Here is a 22,612-nt window from a genome sequence, read left to right as displayed (position 1 = left end):
AGTGAGGTATGCACACAAAAATTTATAGACCACAGCTATCGCTATCACTACTTGCAGTATGATGTATTCTCAGTGTTTTCACAGTATTTTGTACTGTATAGTGTAAACAGCGAACACACGAGATAAAGACACGGGGCTGTCATCTTGTGCATTCTGTTTATGCTGCATTGTGTAGAATGCCATGCACACTGTAATATAGTGCATTACCCACCTATTTTAATTTTCTTTGGACCCACATTTTGCTAACTTTTGTCTTTAGCAGTGCCTCTGTTGAAATCAATGGTTGGACAACATCTCGTCTGGTTGGGAGGAAGCATGTTGAATGAAAAAATTTCGAAAATGCCGACCAATAAGAATAGGTTGAAAACCTTTAAAGACGTTTCGTTTTTAAGGCACTGTGAACAAAGCTTCCATACAGAAGCCGAAACATAATAAAACATTTTTAACCTATTTCTTTCGTTCAACATAGTGCCTCTGTTATATTGCGTTGCATATTCCAGGTATACATGACTCCTCTGGATAAACTGACTCTTTTGCGCTCAAAGTTTGCATAGATGTGGGAACTCATGGTGGATGCTTTTGGGTGCATGCATTAGTTGCCCCGTTTCACCAGATTAAATCCAAACTATGTATGTTTTGTCTGCAGTGGTGCGAGACAAAAAGTGTAGAATTTACTGGAACAGAACAGTGGTGCTGTCACTGTGATGCCAAAATACAGTGTCTGCTATGTTTCATCTAGCTTTGCTCTGGCAGTGACAAATGATGCCACAATTTTTTTGTGGGCTGCCACAGACGATGTGCACTTCAGACTTATTCAGGACGTAACATGATGCATCCAAACTGCATCCATTTCACTTCTGTGCAAAACATTATGCTTACTGTAATTGTGCCTCATGTGAAACATGTTAACAAATTGCCCTCTTTTGCACCATTTTTGCAGAGAGACGTACGAGAAGTGTACAAATTTATTGAGCTTGCCCTCGTACTTGACCAAGCTATGGTGAGTAGGTCTATCTATCCATAGCTGTTTTGTCTGCATTTCTTTCTTTGTGGTCAAAAGGAAAAGGAAGCATATCTACTGCTGTAAAAGATTTACCAAAACATTTATGTGATCTGCATTGAGCAATAAGATGGACCAAAATTGAGGCCACATTTTCCAGGAAGTTACCAAGATAAAAGATGTGCAATGACTTCATTTGACCTGTATTGATAGCAGATTAATATTACATTAGCATTAAGAGACTTGGAATAGTGCTAAAATAATGCTAATCTGTAAGAAAGTAGTCTGCAAGGAATTTATCATTTAGAAACCCATTAGCTTGTTCTCTGTATTTTTACAAAATAGTAACTAAGGTAATAAGGTAAGGTATAATTGAATTCACTATCATTAAACAAGCTGGCTTCATTATACAAAAAATTATATTTATGCAATTAATTAGGCTACAATTGAGAAATGTGCTGATATAACTGTGTGTAGCCGATTCAGTGAACGTAAACTAAGAGTCGCACCCGATGTGTGAAGGCAGTATATGTGAATGTCTTCATAAATATCTGTAGGGATTTCAGAAATGCCATAATTTTTCTCAAGAAATGTGGGGAAATGGCTCTTTTAAAGGTGCCCTGCAACATTATTTTGAGTGTAAATAATTTCGCTTCAAAGATTATTTGTACGGTCTTGAGTTCAACAGGAAAATACTTTTAAAGATCGGCCCATGCAAGCTAAAGTTATTCAACAGTCTAATTGCCTCTAGTTCGTAAAAGTAGCTCTAGTTCACTAAATACATTGTATTTTATTCACCCTGCATGGACTTCGTGCCTGCAGTAGGTATTAATTAATTAAATAAATAAATAAATAAAATAATAAATAAAACGAGCAGTCGGGGAGAGAGTAGCATGGTACATCTATTGAAAGAGTGGTCAGCCGAGCCCCCTGCCTCATGTCACAGCTTTGGTTATATTAACCTTTATGTTTATTGACGAAAAGGCTGTGAAATTTCATCTTATCACATTTTTACAGTGTTTTGCAGAGTATGAGGAATATATTTGCCAACTATGCATCCAAAGGGCTTTGAGTAAAGAAGGTTACATTGCAAGTAACACACAACAGCTGACCAGTAAAAAGAAGAGAGATAGAAATAAAGAAAAAGGAAACTAGGCATATAGAGAAGTCATCTTTATGCATGAGATAACTTGACCATCAATGTGAACACTGCAGGTTACGAAAAAAAAGGCGAAATCACAAATGGTGAGCACAAAATAATACAAAAGCAGGCACCTACATTGAATGGCTGTAGCAAAATTATACACACATAGATATAAAATGTCTGCACTGTACTATGAAAAGTTTCATGGTGAGATGTCGATACAATGTTAGAAGGACCATTTCAGCCTGGTATGGCAAAAGGCAATGCAAATAAACACTTGCATAGTGATGACTATGTGCATTAAACTGACATTATTATGAAGGCCACATGACATGTGCATAAGAGATTGAAATGGCAGCAAGTGTGATGTGCTGCAGTAAATGCACTTACGAAAGAGACAAAGAAAGTCGATACGGCGACATACTGTAACATTTCAAGCAATCGCAGGCCCTATGGGGAAGAATAGTCCAAGAAAATTTGAAGGGAGAGTGCTTGCTCGGTTGCGGACCAAAATTCAAGGGTGTCGGCCCCAAATCCAGCAGGCAGAGAGCTAGGCTTATACCGTCTCCCAGCGATCGCAGGCTTGTCTGGCTGGCTCGTTCGCTTCCTTCGGCATCGATAAAATCAAATGTATTGCAGTTTAAGATGTGGGATTCTCATCCGTGCTCTTGGGACAAAGGAACGACAACACAGTAGTGCAAACAATCACAAGGGCATTTATTGCACCTTTCATAGATCAATGCCTGCTAGCCGAGTTGCTATCCACAAAACATGCCGATGGGCGTGCGACAAATCTAGGAAGTCCGACTCACCGCAACCGGATAACGAGAAAATATGTTCTTCCCATGCTGGATCCCAACGCCTGGTCGTTCGCGCGTACAGCCACGCGAACGGCGGCGCATTCGAACAAGGCCTCGCAAGACGGTCTCGCAGAAGCATGGATCGGCGCACGCGCAGTACGTCCGCGCCACTGCCGAACCCAAACCAAAGAGGAAGCGCCTTCTTCTTTTCGCACCCAAGTAGCCCTGCCATGAGGCGGCGTTAGCAGCGCAATACTCGCGCCATCTCTCGTACTGCGCTTCAACCACACCGACCGCCGCAGGCACCAGGCCACGCGTCGAAGCCGGATCACAGGAGACGGAAGCTATGCGGGAAAACAACTCATCGAAGGACGCGTGAGAGTCGCGCATCCCCACAAAGTGCGACATAATTGTGGACACGCTGACCAACATAGGCGTTTTGTTACAAGCTGCATGCGGTCATGTCCCAAGGTCATGTCCCGATTCGATGGCACAGCAAGCTTCTAGTCATTGGCGGCTGTCAATGGAGCCGACACTGCGGACGTGGCCTTGCTAAAACACATCTACTCTGCTCGCATAGTCATGTTTATGTTAGAATCTTGTTTAAAATCGAGAGAGATGTGTAAACACGTTTTTCTTTTTTACTTCATTTGCAAAGTCATTCCGAGCATCCATGGCAGTTCTGGGCGGAGCTACACGCCACTTGCTCATTCGTACCACATGTCCCGAATCGTCGTATGCGGAAAGTCGGACTCCGACGCATCATATGACAAATCGCAGGCAAAATCGCACCACGTGTCTCGCACTTAATTCACATGTGACACTTTGTACGTTTGACCAAAACGGCGACTGACGAGGACTATGGCTATGCAGATATCTGGCCATGGTGAACTGTCGCCTCGACAAAAGTTTGGCTAAACAATAAATCTTTTTCTCATTAAATTACGTCATTTTGCGTAATTTAATATACAATTTCGTAAAAAAAAATACCAGAGAAAACTGTAGCCAAGCGGTCCGATGAAAATGCATGAAGCGGTGAAAGGGGGGGGGGTGCGCTTACTCGGTAGTTGGCGGCAATTTTTACACTGCCTACTCATGGTGAAGACTTCGAAGAAGTTGCAGTTTCGTAGCTGAAAAATGTACTAAGCCAGCTGCCTAATTCAGCACCAGGCCCTCATGGCATTACTACGGAAATAATGAAAACATTAAGCTATTGCTGTAAGCAATATTTATTTACTTATTTATTTATTTATTTATTTATTTATTGAACATACCTTACAGGCCCCTTGACAGGGCATTGAGTAAGGGTAATAAAAAGGGCAAAGTAACTTGTCAGTGTACAAACATACGGCTCAAATTTGCAACTTAGCACAAAGAAAAGGAGAGGAATCGATTATAATGTGGTATGACGGCAAATATAAGGTTGGGTGGGAAAAAGGATAACACGAAAAAAAAAAATATTGGCTGGCATTATACATAAGGCAAAACTGCACACAAGAACTATAAAGTATACCAATCACAATGACAACAGTAAAAAGAAAGGAAACTACAACCAAAGATAAACTGCCAAATATGCGGATTCTAGGCGCAGGAACAGTTGCCAGAATTTCAAGGGCGCACAATGGTAGGGCATGATAAAAACGCAGGAACTAATTGCGTGCACATTAAAATATAAAAAATGCAGTCGGGTACAAAGTAGGATACAAAACAAAAAAAAAAAACACACTCAGTGGTACAAAAAATGACGAATGTCTTTGGTCTTAAAGCTGTCAAAATAACAAATAAATAAATACATGGGTAGTATACAGAACATGGCACCGGAAGTAAAACACAATTGGAAAAACTAGTGGCAAGCTTTTATTGCAAAAAGAAAGAGTGCAGAAGTTGACGGAAACTATCGTGGTCTGGTTCGGATGCGATGTTGTCTGGAAGACTATTCCACAAACGTATGGCGCGAGGAAGAGCAGATGTGTTGACCCATATAATTGCGTGAAACTTAAGTGATTATGCAACCGACGTGATGTAATGGAAGGAGCATCAAAGTGAAGTGGGAATGGTCTGTTGCTGTATGCATATTTGTAAAAAAGGCATAAAAGGGCAATGTCGCGACGAGCACAAAGGGGTTCAAGTGAAAGATTGAGCTTAATTTGCGTTATGCTGTTATGGTTGTCATAATTGCGTGAAATGAAACAGGCGGCTCTATTCTGAACAGTTTCAAGCATATTAATTAAATAATTGTGGTAGGGGGACCAGATAGATGCGGCGAATTCAAGCTGTGGGCGAAAGAAGGTCGGATAAGGTTAAGATACTTACCATGATAAACCATTCTGTTAAAAATTTATGGATTCCTCCGGAATGGAGAGTTGCAAAAGTAATCCCATTATTAAAAAAGCAACGTGCCCATTATGTATAAGATAACATTAGGCCAATATCTCTCACATCTATCCTAGTAAAACTCATGAAAAGAATCTTACACGACCGTATAGATAATTGGCTGATAGAGAACATGATCTTGAGCCGATGCCAAATTGGCTTCAGACGTGGGTGCTCGATTTGGTGTGCCCATGTCGACCTAGATAGTTGTATTCAATCAGCTCGATGTTAGAAAATATATGCAGCCTTAGTCACTTTGATTATCACTAAGGCGAATGACAGTGTAGAACATGTAAGCCTACATATTCTACAAGCCTACAGCGTGCTTCAGAATGAAGGTCTACCAAATTATTTTGTTGCGTGGGTTTATGAATATTTAAATGGCTGGGAATTTTACTGCTGTCAATGCGGATTGTCTTCATTAATGTATCAACAGTCAAGAGGCCTACCACAAGGATCAGTCATATCGCCATTGCTGTTTAGTGCTTTACTGAGTACTGTACCTTTGTAACAGGATGTGCATGTGTACTTATATGCTGATGACATAGCATTTTTTGCTGTATCGATAGACTTACATGCTTTTTTTATTTGTTTTTATTTATCAATACTGTAAGCCTTGAGAGGCTCATACAGGAGTGGACATACAAAGAGTACAGGCGTAGCGCTTTGTTATACAGGGGGTTTGCAGCAAACTCAAACAAAAAAGCAATGGGTACAATCGATGCGCCATGTCAGCAATAAGTAAATACAAGGAAACAAAAACAACCTATACAGTGCGTACGCCATGTAAAGTGTAAGGAGCAGTTAATACAGGAAAAAATGCATTTGGGTGTGCCGTGTAATGTACGAACAGTATCAAGTGTAATGTATAATATCATACCATCCTATGGACGAACGTGCGCAAGAACCAAGCGCAGATAAGTACGAAAGAACGTATGGACACCGGCGTGTGAAAGAAGTTGGAGCATGGCAATATGTCATTGATAATTTTTCAGGAACGCTTAGCCAAGACGACCACAATGCGGTCATCATTCCGATAATGACTCAAAGTGCAATTCGAGTGTCGACACGAATGAATGCACAGATTGTGAGCAAACGATGTCGCTTGGCAGGGAATTCCACAGATGTATTGTTGAAGGAAAAAATGAGTATTTTAGTGTGCCACAACGCGAAAAGAATGGTCTGATACATTTATCATGGTTAGTTCGACTGGAGTGACGTCCGGGGGGCACCAAGTAGTCGGATTTTGTTAAGTTTATCAGGTCATGGTAAAGAAGGTAAAGGAACTTCAAACAGGCCAACCTCCTCCGACCAGCAAGTGTCGGTATGCCTGCTTGTGTGCGAAGCACAGTTACGCTGTCGTACCTTGAATACTTTGTTTATATGAATCGGAGCGCCCTGCTTTGGATCTTTTCTAATGCCAAGTTTAAATACTTTTGATGCGGGTTCCATACTATGCTGCCGTATTCTAATATCGGCCTAACCAGAGTTTTATAAGCAGTTAATTTCATCGAGGGGGGGGGCTGTCGCTAGCTTTCTTCGTAAAAATCCTAGTTGTTTGAATGTGCGTGCGCAAACATTATTGATATGTACGTCCCATTTCAGCGATCTTGTTATTGTGACACCTAGATATTTGACTGAGTCTACTCGTTCCAACGAAGTATTACTTAGTTTATATGTGAAATTTAAGGGCTCTTTCTTACGTGTTACAGTCATACACCTGGTTTTCTGTGTGTTAATTTGCATGCCCCATTTTTCGCACCAGGCAACGATGTTTCGTAGAGACTTATTAAGTTTTGTCTGTTCATCGGCTGTTTTAACAGTTGTGTATATGACGCAGTCATCCGCAAAAAGCCTTATTGTAACCCCTGGTTCCATACATGTATACAAGTCGTTAATATATAAAAGAAACAGAGTTGGCCCCAGAACCGATCCCTGTGGCACACCAGAAAGAACATCAAGATAGTCCGATTCAGTATTTTTTACGCAAACAAACTGGGACCGATTCGAGAGGTAGGCTTCGATCCATGAAACAGTCTTGGGATTAATACCAATTGATTTGAGCTTGAAGATTAGTAAACTGTGTGGAACGCAGTCGAATGCCTTCGAAAAATCGACAAAAATTGCGTCAGCTTGCAGTCTTGAATCGATTGTTACAGCAAAGTCGTGTATAATTTCTAAAAGTTGAGTTACAGTTGAAAGCCCTTGCCGAAGCCGTGTTGTCTGAAGTATAATAGGTTATTTTCTTCCAGACAAGTTATGATAGCTTTATTTATTATATGTTCCATTAGTTTGCAACATGTGCTGGTTAGGGATATTGGCCTGTATGTGTCAAGAAGCTGCTTGTTCCCACCTTTATGAATTGGCACGACCTTTGCGCGCAACCAGTCCGTGGGAAGCACTGCTGTTTCAAGTGATGCACTGAAAATTTTATACAGGAAGGGGGATAACTGACCCACGTATCGCTTGAGGAAAGTGTTTGATAAATTATCAGGGCCAGGCGATTTTTTAACGTCTATCTGTAGCAGCAAATTCAAAATGCCCGACTCTGTTATCAGGATTTTAGGCATTGCAGAGTGACCAAACTCTACAGTCCTATACGAGCCGCCTAGAATTGTGGCTTGATGGCATTAACCTCTCTCTTAATATCAGAAAAAGTGCCATCCTAATTTTCCCTCAAAGCGTTCCTGTGCAAATGTCAATTCTTTATCGACAAGGAAGTAACCCGCAGGTGAATTCACTTAAACACTTATGTGTAATGTGCTCCGAAAAGCTTAATTGGAGGCTGTGTATGTAGTACCTTAAAGGGAGCACGGGCAGTAGGAATGCTGCATAGCCTTAGCAGCAATCGATCAGGGTCAGCATGCCCTCATAATGATCTGTTGCATGTATGTTCGCCTATAAAAAGAGTTCAGCTGCGTTTTGTTTTCTGGCAGACCTGCATACAAAATTCGGCGTCTGGTTCTATTAGAACAAGAGGCATTACGTTTATCTCTTGGGCTTCCTAAATTTGTTGCTAATGATGTCTTATATCAAGAAGCACAGCTGTCTTCTCTTCTCAAGTGGTTTCATATCCTAACTGTTAAAACTTTTCTAAAGCTATGTGCATCACCACAGAGGAGATCACTATATGTTTTCATTAATGAATTGGCCTCATATTTTGGCTATCAATGGTATTGCTCACATTGCCCTCCAGTTGTTCTCGTACAAAAACTATTGGACCCATTAAATGTTCACCTATGTGAGGTGGTCCTACTAAATTCCTATGTTCCAGTCGCTAAAATTGAATTTGATGATATTTTTCCAAACAATGCTAAACATTTACCTTATCAATATCTGAATATTTATTTATTTATTCATGTACCCTAAAGGCACGAGGGCATTGCATAGGGGGGGAGTAGTGTACACACCTTCAATCAATTCACCAATCGAGTACAAAAATGGTATACAGGTAGAACTGAACATCAACTACTATAAAGACAAATCTTGTAAACTAAACAGGAAAGGATAACAGAACAAGCTAACAAGGCTGAGCATTCATATCCTAAAATAGTAGTCAAGTGGATGAATTTGTGCATGTTATACAGTGTTTTTAACAAGACAATATAAGCACATAACAAATCTGAGACAATTACATTCAGACACCAAGATGAATCTTTAATTTGCAAGTGAATTAGTGATGGTTTGTTATACAGACAATATCTTCTGGTAGTTGATTCCAATGATTAACAGTGAGGACTAAAGGTGAATATAAATACAGGTTTGTTCTGGCGAAGAAAGGTTCCAACTTGAATTCATGGTCTAGTCGAGTGAATATTTGGAGGGCAGGTTTGGTAAATACATATAGATGGGAACCGTTGTGATACATTGTCTGAAAGAGAGATAAAAGCGAGATTAGTCCGCGCGATTGCAGAGAAGGAAAGTTTAGGGACATTTTTATTTCGGTAATGCTAGGTGTCCGAGAGTAATTCTTTGTTATGAAACGGGGACTTTTGTTCTGAAGAGATTTGAGTACTATGAGGTATGCCTGGTGAGGGCTCCAGATTTGTGAAGCATAATCAAGTTTAAGGCAGACTAGTGTATTGTGAGCTAAAAGTTTAGTAGCAGAGTTGGTGAAGTGCAAGTGAGACCTAATGAATCCGAGTGTTTTAAAAGCGCTGCTATTATAGTGTCAGTATGTAAGTTCCATGATAAATCAGACGCAAAATGAGCACCAAGGTATTTAAGGTTGGATGCATGTTCAACTGGTTTGTTATTTGGTGTGTAGTGATGCATTATTGGACTCAATTTTGTTGTGAAAGAAACAGCTTTTGTTTTGTTCACGTTGACTTCCATTTGCCAGTCCTTGCACCATTTATCTAACCTGTTTAGGTCGTTCTGCAAGTTATTAGCATCTTCGGTGTTAGTGACCTTTCTATATATCACGCAGTCATCCGTGAATAACCTTATGGTGGAAGTAATAAAATTAGTGATATCATTAATGTAAATTAGAAATAAAATCGGTCCAAGCACAGATCTCTGCGGCACTCCTGATTTCACGTTTGCTAATGGGGAATTATTCTCGTTAACTACAATGGTTTGATAGCGGTTAGTTAGGAACTCAGTTACCCGATTGATTACGTGAGTGTTTAAGTTAAGACTGGTAAGCTTTCTTATGAGCCGAGCGTGAGGGACCTTGTCAAAAGCTTTTCTAAAATCCACAAAAACGCCGTCAATCTGGCACATAACATGTACAGCAATGTGAATGTCGCTAATTAACTCAAATAACTGCATTTCGCAAGATTGACTGTGCAGGAAACTATGCTGGTTAGAAAAAAAAATTATTTTCCTCCAAGTACTTCATGACTGCAGATTAAATGTTGTGCTCACGCAGTTTGCTGCCAATACTAGTGAGCGAGATTGGCCTGTAGTTAGTTAGGTTAGCGCGGTCACCCAATTTAAAAATAGAGATTACGTGGGCTACCTTCTAGTCGTCGGGTGCACAGCCTGTGCCAAGAGATTGTTGAAACACAGCACTTAACATGTGACTTCTTGTGGCTTTGCTTTCTTAAGTAGCTTAGGGCATATGTCGTCAGGCCCAAGTGCAGAATTCGCAAGAAGGCGATGAATGGCTGTTGCGATGCCTTCGGGAGTGATATTCTTACGGAAAGATAAAAGAAGAGCGAGGAAGCAGAAGATTGCAAGACGCTGGCTGCTGCGTGTTGTTGCTAGTCAGCCATCTTAATCCCATTGACTCTGCTTGTGTATATATTGTAAATACAGTCTGTCTATACATCCAACATCCCTTAACATATTAGTGGGAGGCGCGGGGTACCACGGCTGGAAACAGAGCTCTGCAGTGCACGTCGCATGACCTTCCTCACGATGACTGACGGTGAGCACACGGGATCAACATTGTTGCTGCCTCCAAGGTCACCATCGCCAGCTGCATCGCTGTTCCCTTTGGTTGTGGTTGTGCAACCCAAGGATCCCGGAACTTTCAGCGGGACTGATGGCGCCGACGTTGAAGAGTGGGTGGCTATGTATGAACCCGTGAGTGGAATCAACAGATGGGACCCTATGCTTATGCTAGCTAACCTGTTGTTCTACCTAAGAGACACGGCAAAGCTATGGTTCGAAAATCATGAGGAGGAGCAGACCAGCTGGGACCAATGCAAAGAGAAGTTAACAGAGTTGTTTGGCAAATCAGCCAGCCATAAAATTGTCACAAAGCAGGAATTTGCCTCCCGTGCCCAATCCCCCATGGAGTCTTGTGTTTTGTACATCCAGGACGTACTGGTGCTTAGTCGTAAAGCTGATGACAACATGACAGCAACTGAGAACGTAGAGCATGTGCTCAAGGGAATTGCTGATGACTCCTTTAATTTGTTCATGTGCAAAAGCTGCCCTACATTTGATGCTATCATCAAAGAGTGCTGACAATTCGAGCAGGCCAAAAGCCAATGCGTCCTGCAACCATTCGCCAGACTTTCCAATACTGCCGCAACGTTGACATGTGAAGGTCAGCCCGCACAGCAGCATGCGTCGTCATTAGAGGACGTAGTGCGAATCGTTCGACGTGAACTGGACGTGATGGTGCCCGCAGCTTTCTGTTGGCGTAGCCCTGATGCTACCCCTTTTTCAGTCCCCCTCATGCAAGCCATCGTTCGCCAGGAACTTGAAAACATTTGCCTACATTCTGTCTATGCTGTCTCCAACCCCAGAGCCAACGAATGCCCTTCTACAATTTTTTCTCCACCCCGACACTTCTCTCTGTGTTATTGCAACCAGACTGAGGGGAGAACTGTGGACGACCAGCCGATATGTTTCACCTGTCGCCGCATTGGTCATGTCGCCCGATACTGCCGCAACTCGTGGCCCTCAACACCTCGCACGCCGACAAACCTGAGCCATCTTAATGGAAATACACACAATGTTTCACCCACATTCCGAGTCTAACAGCGCCGACAACTCTGCTAGGAACACGTGGTACAGCCGCTCACCATTGCCGCGTGGACACCAGTCTCGTTCACCACAAACACGTCACCCATCTTCCCGTTTGCTGCAGCCACGTTGCCTTTCGTCCCCTGTGGCTTTTGGCCGCACCCTTTCGGAAAACTAAGAATTGCAGCCCTCAGAGGTGGGGCTGCATTGCCTAGTACTGCAGCAAATCCCGTGTCTGTGCCCACAAAGAGAAGTGTAGTTGACATTAAAATAGACGGCTTACCTGTCCAAGCACTCGTCGACACTGGAGCCCACATACATCTGTGACGAGTGCTAGCCTGCGTAGACGTTTAAAGAAGGTCCTCACCTCAGCAGCTGCCCGAGTGCTTCGTGTGGCCGACGGCGGTGTGCTGGTTGTTCTTGGAATGTGTACTGCGCTTTTAAGTACAGCCGGCCGCCCTAATTCTGTTCTCTTTGCTGTGATCGACAACTGCCCTCACGACGTTATCCTTGGATTGGACTTTTTATCCACTCATTCTGCTCTCATCGACTGCGCGACCGGCATTCTTTAGTTGGAACTGCCTCAAGTCGCTGATGCTCCGAGCACCACTCCACCACATTTGTGTTCGCTTCAAGATATGCGTCTGTCACCTGAGGCAGTTACTTATGTCGCATTGATCGCACAGCCACAGATTCCTGACGGTGAATATGTCCTTCATCCCATCATCGACGTGCTTTTGAACCGGAACGTTGCTCTTCTGCATACGCTGGCGACGATTACTAATAACGGCATCGTTCTTCCGCTTCTGAATTTCAGCCTGTGCCCTCAAGTGCTTCCAGCTGGCATGTTCTTAGCCAGTGTTTCTAATACTTCTGAATTTGACATTGAAAGTCTGAATGCCGAGAGTGGTTTCTTAGCGCCAATTGTAGCTCACAGCCCTGGTTCACTAACGGATGACTTAGTGAAGATGATTGCACCTGACCTCACCTCTGCACAGGCCACGGACATACGTCTCCTCCTCGAATCGTGCTGTGGAATATTTGATTTCGGCGACAGGCCTTTAGGCCAAACATCTGTTGTTCACCACCGTATCAACACTGGAGACACAAATCCTATTCATCGGCGCCCCTATCGTGTTTCGCATGCTGAACGTAGAGTCATCCAATCAGAGGTGGACAAAATGCTCCGCAAAGGGGGCATCGAACCATCAGCCAGCCCTTGGGCTTCACCTGTCATCCTTGTGAAAAAAAAAGATGGTACTTGGCGTTTTTGCGCCGATTATCGCCATTTAAACAAGATCACCAGAAAAGATATCTACCCACTACCACGCATCGATGACGCCTTGGATTGCTTGCATGGAGCTAAATACTTCTCGTCCATTGATCTTCGATCCAGCTGCTGGCAGATATCAGTTGATGAAATGGTCTGCAAGAAGACGGCCATCATCACACCTGATGGTTTATATCAGTTCAGAATCATGCCCTTTGGCCTATGCAATGATCCTGCGACATTTGAATGTATGATGGACTCTTATCTGTGAGGCTTTAAATGGACCACCTGTCTTTGTTATCTTGACGTTATTGTTTTTTCTCCCATGTTCGGCAGCCACCTTACCCAGCTCGCTGCCATTCTTGCGATCTTCTGAAAAGCCGACCTCGAACTGAACTCCATGAAATGGTCCTTATGGAAGGATAAAAGAAGAGAGAGGAAGAAGACGATCATGAGATGCTGGCTGCTGCATGTTGTTGCTAGTCAGCCATCTCAACCCCATTGACTCTGCTTGTATATACATTGTAAATACAGTCTGTCTGTACACCCAATATCCTCGTAACATATATAAATCTTGCATATGAGAAGTTAAAGAATTAACAAGTAGAGTAGGTGATATTGGGATTTCATCAATAAAGAGAGAGCTAACGAAATTACCGAATTCTGTCCTAGATAAATAATATACTAAATACTAAATAGTATTTTGGAAGACCACCTTGCACACCTAGATACAGAGACTGTTATACCGGTTACAAAGACTGGCTTCCATCTGTGAAGAAAAAGAAGGTGTGGGCATTGTATCACCACATCTAAATTGGTCTTTTTCCATTCGGCTACCTGACTTCATGCTTATCTTTCAGGTGGAATTATTGGCAATTGTCTTGGCTTTATGCAAATTACCATTATCTCTGTCATCAGCTGTAATCATAATGATTGCCTGTCTGTCTGTGCTTCGCTAACCACATCCTAATTGTCAGATTCTTTAAAAACTTTCTATTCTCTTCTCCCAAGACACTTATGTCTCGTTCATCTATGTGGGTGCCAGGCCACAAAGGTCTAGATCCTTGAACAAATGGGCAGACGCACTCGCAGTAGCATCCCACGATGGTCCTATAATCCCCATTTTACCTACCTCAGCTTTAATCACTGCGGCACGATTAGTAAAATATACTACTGCAAATAACTTTGCGCAGTCATTGTTGTCCGCATCTGATTTCCCGCATCTCAATTCTCCTTGGGACAACAAATGGTGCTTCTCTCGAAAAATTCAAGTAATGATTACAAGACTACGGTGCCAAGTCCCCCCATTAAACTTTCGCCTCCACAAGTCTGGTCTGGCTATATCATCTTTGTGCTCTTTATGCAATGAGAGTGAATCTCTGCAACACTTCTTTTTGACATGCCGCCATTTCATTATTCAACGGAAAATATTTTTAAAAGGACTTCTCCTGTAATTCTTTCCTTTGTGGCTGCTGTACGGGATTACAGCCGCAGGAATGTTTGTGAAGCCCTCTGCATCTTTCTGCGTGAGACAAAAAGAATTGCATGCTAGAATTCTTAATACTTATTAAGCTCGCATAATTCTTTTTTATGTAATACTTAGATAATTGATTATTCGTATCTGTAACAGTAGACACTTTAAATGCCATTTACAAGATACTTATTTCATTTTGCCTTAATTTATTAAAAAAAATTGATAACAGTTTGTTCATTGCCCGATTCATGGCCGATCCCCCAGAGTGGGTTGCCCCATTTCACTAGGGAACAAGAACACGAATTTCATGTAACCCAAAAGCGGAAAAGGGGGGGGGGGGGGCACTTGCACGGGTGGGGGCACTTGCTCGGAATTTTAGTGGTTGGAGTAAGATATCGTTTTTGATTTGACTTGCACTTGAATGCCTGCTATAATCATGGGTAATGAAATGTGCTGCTTGATTCTGAACTGATTCCAACATGTCAGTTAAGTACTCTTGCTAACCATACAGGGTAAGCACATTTTTGTTCTCATTTAACAAAAGTGAGATCTGTTGCAGGAAAGCATGTGTTGCATGTAAAACATTTTTTTTTTTGTATGTTTGAAAAGGAAGAATGGTGTCTTTAATAGCATTACAGTATGAGTGGGCTAGACAATATACATACGTTTTAGTAATCTGGTAGCAGTCATACACCTCTTTTGTATGTTGTGAATATTCAACATCAGCTGTGGTTTTAAATACTTTCTTCTGCATTAAAAGCATTAATATGTTTAAATTAGTATTTGTGGTTGTTCCTCATGTCAAGTAGCCATATGTTAAATTGTGGAAGAAAGACAGTGTTATAATGTAAGGACTTTAATGCTGAGGTAGAAATATGGTAGTACTGTAAAGATGGACACCTAGTAGCTTAAATGCACCTGCTACATCAGCTGATTCATCACCAAGCATAACTTTTGGAGCATAAAAAAAATTTTTTTTTCAGTCAATAGAGTATCTCTTTTGTTTTTGTAATATGTACAGAAAAGCTGTTCTAGCCAGTCTAGTCTAGTCTAGGAATTTCAGCAGCACATCTTGATTTACTTTTTCACTTTCTTCCCTGTGATCAAAAAAGTGGTTTCATCAGCATAGCATATAATGAATACCCGTAGATATCGTGAAATGCTTTGCAAATTATTTATGTATGCATAAGACAGTAACAACTCCAAGTACGCTTCCTTGTGGTACGCCAGAATGTCCAAAGTGAGATTACCCGGGCCACACACTTTGCTTTCATCTGCTGCTCTGTGCAGCCACCACGAACAGTGCTCAAAACTTGCCCATTGAAGTGTGGGCTTTGCGTGTGTGCTGCTTTCTCTGGTTGTGTTGCAAGTGCCACGGCTTCTCAAACAGGATCACGAAAAGAAAAACCTTGCCAAGTGCCTGTTGATTGTGCTTGCAGTTTGATGCCCGTAACAGCACCCGTTCGGAGGTGATGAGCGACGCTATACAAATAATCAACTGCGTGGACATGGTGAGTATTTTACCGCATTTCTTAGCAAAGCAATCGTACAGTACTTTTCTTCCCTTGTTCTCCTTAACAGTTTTCGAGGTGTGTATTGGCAGAAACAGTTTAATTCTTCGAGTTATTTTTTAGTTCAGAGGTTTTGCTGCAAGACATGATAAAAAATGATAAAGGAATACATACATCTTCTCATCCTTCCATTATCACAAGTGTGTGAGAAGGTGCTGTGCCAAGTGGCATCTTCCTGTTGCGCTGTGTGCAGTCCTCTCTGTGCTTGTGCAAGCATGAGCTCTCAAGCTTAGCCATTTGCATTACTGCTGTTTGTTGAACGCGCCAAACATCGTCAAGATTCTAGGCTTACTACTTGTTTTACTGCTTATTGAGAAGTTAATGTGCCATATGTCTCAGTGTTGCGAAATTTTTTTAAGTGTGTCGTCAAAGCGAGACAAAAGGCTGTTAAATTTACACAAAACTGCTGCAATATCACTAAAATTGTTGCTAAAACGTTAAAGTAAATTTTAGATAACATAGGTGTTTCAAAACACTATTATATAAGCTAGAATAAAGGAAACCAAGGGGCCCCGAGTTTTATTAGTCTTATTATAAGAAACCAACAAACAATGATACTGAGAACAGCATAGATGAAATTATCTGCAGTTCTTAATTGAATTAAAGAAATGATCAATAAATGTAAATGAAAGTGGATGAAAAAACTACTATGTGGTAAAAAAATGTGTGGTCGTGTCTGGCTTGCCTATGGGAGGTAAAGGATTAACACAGCGATGACAACTGCGTGACCTTCATGCAGGTCAAATGTTATGCTTCTGCCCCTTGACTTACCTAAAAGCTCCACGCCGTGTTGATTTGTTGAATAGCCATGACATTCACATGAGTGAGCCCAACCGCTCTAATATCTATGCCTTTCTACAGTCTGTCTGTCTTATTATTCACCCGCTGCATCTATATCTCACCGTAACATTTAGTGCAATGGCTCTGGCAAATTTATTGACTGCAATTAACTCTAGCAAATGTCCGCCTATCAAACATATTTAGTGAAAGTGCTTGCAGAACCCAGAGCATTGGGACCCATCCGAGTTGATTTCCTAAAGAATTAAAAAAGCAAAGGTGCAATTTTTGAGCACAAGCTGAACACTGTGAAGCATTGTTTGAAGCAAAATGATGTGAAGGCAATTATTGCTTCATCATGATCACAGAGCCAACAGTAGGTACAGCCAATTTTGGCCGGTTACCTGTAGCTTTTGAGTAATCCCAGGCAACACACAGACACCCTAAGGATGTTTGATGGATGTCCTTGTAAGGATTTTGAGGAGATCGTAGGGATTTTCCTAAAATACCTCAAACTAATCCACAAAACCTCTCATGTGAAACTCCGAAAGATGTCCCACAGAGGTCTTGACCAGGTGTTTTTCAGATGTTATCTGGATGCAGGATGGAAGTTATATCCCAGGCTCGGGATGTAAAAGTGGATATCCCAGACGACACACAGACATACTAAGGACGTTCAGTGGTTGTCCTGGATGTTGCGAAGATCCCAGGGATGTTCCTAAAATGTCATATGCTAATCCAGAAAACCTCCCTTGTGAAACACCAAAGGATGTCCCACGGAAGTCCCGGCGGGGTCTTTTTCAGATGTTATTTGGATGCGGGATGGAGGTTATATCCCAGGCTCTGGACATAAAATGGATGTTATTAGTTATGCTTGTTCTAGGCCCATAATGGCCTTTGCATGCAAATAAGTGGAGCAACTTTGTAAAACTTGCACAGCTTTATTGCAACTTGTGATCAGGCTGCCTAAGTGGATGAATTTTGCAAACAGTCATCGGGCCCCTAAGAGAAAGAATGAAACATATTGAAAAGACATTTAAGAAGCAAAACCAAAGTACATTAAACAGGCACTGTTGGAAATTCGTATCGAACAACAAAAGCTTTGAACTTGTAGCTCTGAACATGAAATGTAGGCAAGCGTGTCTATGAACACTCTTATGATGTACAAAACAATCTCTTAAGTACAAAAAATAACATCTTTTCTTCAGCCAAACAAAATTTTTAAAAGTTATCTGTGACAGCTAGCACAATTGTAGTAGTTGTGCTGGATTACTGAAAGCGGTGGACGTTACTTGCGCTCAAAATCTAAATGCATAATTGACTAATGAAGAAAAATTCACTATTTACACTTTTAATTAATTAAATCACAGCATGTGTTCCAATTTCCAAATTAAAGCCAGTGAGGTAACAAGGTGTATCCATGTGGAATGAATTTTCAGGTTGACTCCAGAATACATCGGCCTCCTGTTACTTCTGTGCTCCAGTGTACAAAACATCATTTTCTTAAGAAAATGAAACAGTGCATTTTACCTTAAGCTTCACGATGCATATCTCAAAACCAGTGCCATCCTCACTATTTGCTCCTAGTAGATATGCCTTGCAGACTTGACAGCTGCAATTTCAAAATTGCAATACAGTCGAACCTCGATATATCGAACAGCGCGGTGATCGCAAAATAGTTCGATATAGCCAGAATTCGATATATAAAATCACGTAGAAAACGCGTCAAAAACTAGCACAAATCAATCAATGAACCAATCGTGGCGCAATAGATACTCACATGAAGCTTCAAACAAAGTATTTATTTTGTTTGCTGAAAGTACTGAAGCAGCGTAGCCTACTTCATATTGGCAACCGCGTGCTTGACCACGGCGTCCTCAACATAGTCCAAACGGTTACGCTCGAGTCGCCCATCGCCGCACCGCACGCTTGCGGTCGCGCGAAAAATTGCACGTATCCAGCACTTGTGCACAAATTACCGTTTACACTGTGTGCACAGTGTATACCTTACACATCGTAAACCGAAATTTGTGCACAAGTGTTTGATACGTGCAATATTTCGCGCGACCGCACGCGTGCGGTGCGGCTTGCGGCGATGGGCGGCTCGAGCAAACTCCGCCACTGTTCCGGTGCTGTCGTCACCGCCAACGAAGTCCTCAATGCACATGCTGTGTGGCTCAGCACCGACAAAGCGCTCCAACTGGCTCCACGGCCGCCTCGATCACGCGCGCACGGCGGGGGCAAGCCCCGCCGTGCGCGCGTAATCGAGGCGGCTTGCCCCGCCGTGCGCGCTTGATCGAGGCGGCCGTGCTGGCTCCAAGCCGCCGCGTGTGTACGCCGCCACGTTCAAATGGCGCCCTCGGCGCAACCGATGTGGGCAGCTGTCGTACGCAGCCGTCCGGAATAGGGTGCCTCGATGTCCTCCTCGCCCGCCGCTCCGGGCGAGGAGGACATCGAGGCACCCTAGTCCGGAAAGTCCGGAACGCCCATCGCGCCGCCGCTATCTTCGAGAGTGTTGCGGGAAAGCTCGCCTCCTGTCAACAGAGCGCACTTGGTCTGGGGCGGCGGAGTTCGATATATCCATTTTACATCCGGCCCCGTTCGAAATAAAAAATTAAAAATGCATGCGATTTTCCACGTGATAAAGAAAGTGTTCGATATACGCAATAATTCGATATATCCGTGTTCGATATATCGAGGTTTGACTGTATGTGCCATAAACTAATAAGTTTAAGAGTTGGTATCTTTGCTAATTAGTTTGTTATGCATTTCAATTTATTGGGCAAGTCCACTACTTCAAGCAACTCAGATCAAGGACTACACACTATCTGCCATGGGCAATATTTGAAAATTCTGTTCTGGAACAAAAAAAAGAAGAAATGAATACCCTGTGTAGTTATTCAGTTAAAGGGACCCTGAAACGATTTTGGCGATTTTCTACAAACGTACTGAGTCGTTAGAGTAGGTCCTTCTGATCATTAATTGACACATCTAAGTGCTCTGCGTAAAGCGTGTAATTTATTATAAGGTTTTAAAAATGCACATCGCTGTCGATCGCAGCGCACTGCTCGGCGGAATTTTAAGCCGCCCCTACCCATATGATGCAAATAACCCATATGACGTCACGTGGGCGAGCTATCTGATTGGCTGACCAGGGCGCGTGATCGATAATTTTTCCAACTTTATGGTAAACAAATGATCTTTGTAATAGTTGGAATGTTAGTTAATTTGTTTTTATAAAGAGAAAGTAGCAGAAAGAGAATGCACAAGAACAATTTTTCAGTACACTTAAGCACTTCCGGCACACATCAAGTGTCGTCTGCTTGTGTTACAACGTACTCAATTTTGACGAGAGCTCCGCGGTCTGAGCACTATGATTCGACTTTGTTGCCTTGTGGACTGCAAACGTAGTGACTGGCAATATGTCAAGCTGCGACATCGTGTCCCTCTGCAGGGCAGCGTTCGAGCGAACTGGCTGCTGCGCATCGGACTGCCGCTATCCCATCGGCGCCAGGATTTGCGCGTTTGTGGCCGTCACTTTACACCGGAAGATTACTAACGCACTAGCGTTTCGCGAGTCCCGTATTAGGGCAAACGTAAGCGCAAGGGGACAGGGTCTGGCCGCTTCACTGTGCCGTAACGGGATGAGCCGAGATGAGCAGAAGGGCAAATGTGAATGGTCTGCACGGTGCAGCCACCTAGTGGCATAGAGCTCAACCATACACAGTAGCAGCAACGAAGCGTATTCTTTTTTGCTGCTGGTGCGTATTTTTCGCAGGAGTGTAATCATCAACACATTGTTTTTATAAATGTTTAAAATGTTTTACACTTGGTTAGAGCAATATTAGCGCTGTGTTTGGCTGGTTAAGCGCTGCGCCAACAAGTGTCTGGACCGTGCAGACCGATCAGGCCGCTCACGTACGTCTGCGCCAAAGTTCCTTCATCAGCTTGAGTTTATGCCTCCAGTCATTTGCCGATATGACCAGCTTGCCTGTGGCTAACGGAATACCAGACACGTTCGGCGCTACGACAGAATGCTCGCAACGCACGCTGCTTCGATAGCTCTCGCTTGGGGTCGACAGCCAAGCGGCTAGCGGAGAGGTTTCGCGCGGGCGGGGGCGGGCTTCAAAACAACCGGAAGTGGACGATGTGACGTCGCATCGTGACGCAGGACCAGTGAAGGCGGAGCTTAGCCCCGCTCGCTCGGCGAACGAGTTGAGGAGGAAAAGCATGGCTGGGGAGGAGGGTAACTTCTAATCGCTTGTAGCTCCATTAATACGTAACGCTTCACTTAAATTGTGGTGCGAATGTTCTACTTAAGCTGTACCCTACGCGTCTACAAAATTTGTCCGAACCGTTTCAGGGGCCCTTTAAGAAGCAAGATACTTAAGGAGATTAATCATGAAACCTGTGAGTGAGCATATGCACTACCAGTTTTTCACGAAACGGCAATGGTAGCTCAATTTCAGACATCTTGCAATCCAGCAATTAAGAGAAAATTCAGCCTCTATTTGACCATGTTAGATAGAACTGAAAATTACGTATGACACAATCAGTGCAAATTCGGGAGGTCTAGGTTGCTTGCTGATTTTCAAAGTTGCAATCAGCAATGCATCAATGAAAAGAATAGCACTCTATGACCAAAAAAGGCCTTGGAAAGGCATTAGAAACTGAATGAATAAAAGTACAGAAGAGCGTACAGCTAAGGTAAACTCCCATCTAAAATGCAATACCTTCAATTACGTCAAAAGCAGGAAGTAACCAGGATTGTAGGAAACCACACTCACAGCTGCGTAGCCGTTCCTTTCTTCTCCAATGCAGCTGTTCCCTCTGACGCACGACGAAACCACCACATTGCACATTTTTATATCTCTTTGATAGTTGCGGTTGCTTAAGATGATACCTGCCATTCTGTGAGCGTGGTTACAAGTAAAAAATATGGAAAACGAATTTGTGCTAACTTCATTGCAGCAACAAGAACAGCCTTAGTTATAATGGTACTAGACAAAAGTTCAAAGCAAGGCCAATATATCCTGCAAATTACTAGACATGCAGCTTTGAGTTAGCGGAAAAGTTGTGAGCCATGTGGGCATTAATTTTGTCTGAACATTGAAGTTGTCCAGCTAGAAAACAACACTATCATAAACCACTCGAACTGACATGTCACACATCCTTAGGCATATGTGATTTATCTGAATGCTTGGGCAGCATGTTTACCTACCACAAGTTCAAACACATCTTATTTTTTTGCACTCGGAAGTACGTGCCAAATAAGGTGAAAAAGTTACACTCAACTAATCCATGGATTACATGTGAAATTACCCAAGCACAACAAAAAGTAAATAGGCTATGAAAAAGACTAAAAGTGAAGCCCATGCACACAACTAGCTATAGGCTCCTCAGTGAAGCCATTTTCAATATAAAGTCTAAAATTAAGGACACCAAAACTAACTACTTCACCAACCTTCACCAACATTCTTCCAAATTTTTTGAAGAGCACACATAAGACATTTTGGAATTGCCTTACCCCTAAGAAGCATGACAGCCCTACAACTTCAAGTGCTGACAACCAAAACACTGCAAATTCTTTTAACACTTATTTCCAATCAGTATTTAATATTGATGATGGGAGTCTTCCATACATGGAGCCCTGTGCCTGTAGACGCATCACTCCACTTAAGATCACTTAAGCAGGAGTGCTAAACCTTCTACTGAACATTGACACAAAAAAAGCTGTTGGGCCAGACAATATATGCCCAACGTATTTCTTAAGGGATATG

General features: G+C 42.5%; 1 protein-coding gene and 1 long non-coding RNA gene across 6 annotated transcripts in view; one reads left to right on the top strand and one right to left on the bottom strand.

The window, feature by feature from the left end:
- mmd (disintegrin and metalloproteinase domain-containing protein mind-meld) overlaps positions 1 to 22,612 on the top strand; it is a 206,371-nt gene that overhangs the window by 46,665 nt on the left and 137,094 nt on the right. For all 5 annotated transcript variants that reach the window (XM_055077571.2, XM_072286332.1, XM_072286331.1 and 2 more), the window contains 2 exons: positions 941 to 1,000; positions 15,924 to 15,995. In XM_055077571.2, coding sequence (XP_054933546.1) covers positions 941 to 1,000; positions 15,924 to 15,995 — 132 coding nt within the window. The remainder of the gene's footprint in view (positions 1 to 940; positions 1,001 to 15,923; positions 15,996 to 22,612) is intronic.
- Positions 17,349 to 19,734, bottom strand: LOC126543054 (uncharacterized). Its single transcript, XR_008615024.2, has 3 exons — positions 18,613 to 19,734; positions 18,363 to 18,444; positions 17,349 to 17,834 (listed from the first exon to the last, which is right to left on the bottom strand). It is a non-coding gene; the product is annotated as an uncharacterized lncRNA (long non-coding RNA).

This window comes from Dermacentor andersoni, chromosome 2 (genome assembly GCF_023375885.2).
Source record: "Dermacentor andersoni chromosome 2, qqDerAnde1_hic_scaffold, whole genome shotgun sequence".
Taxonomy (NCBI): domain Eukaryota; kingdom Metazoa; phylum Arthropoda; class Arachnida; order Ixodida; family Ixodidae; genus Dermacentor; species Dermacentor andersoni.
This window is presented reverse-complemented; position numbering and strand designations above follow the sequence as displayed.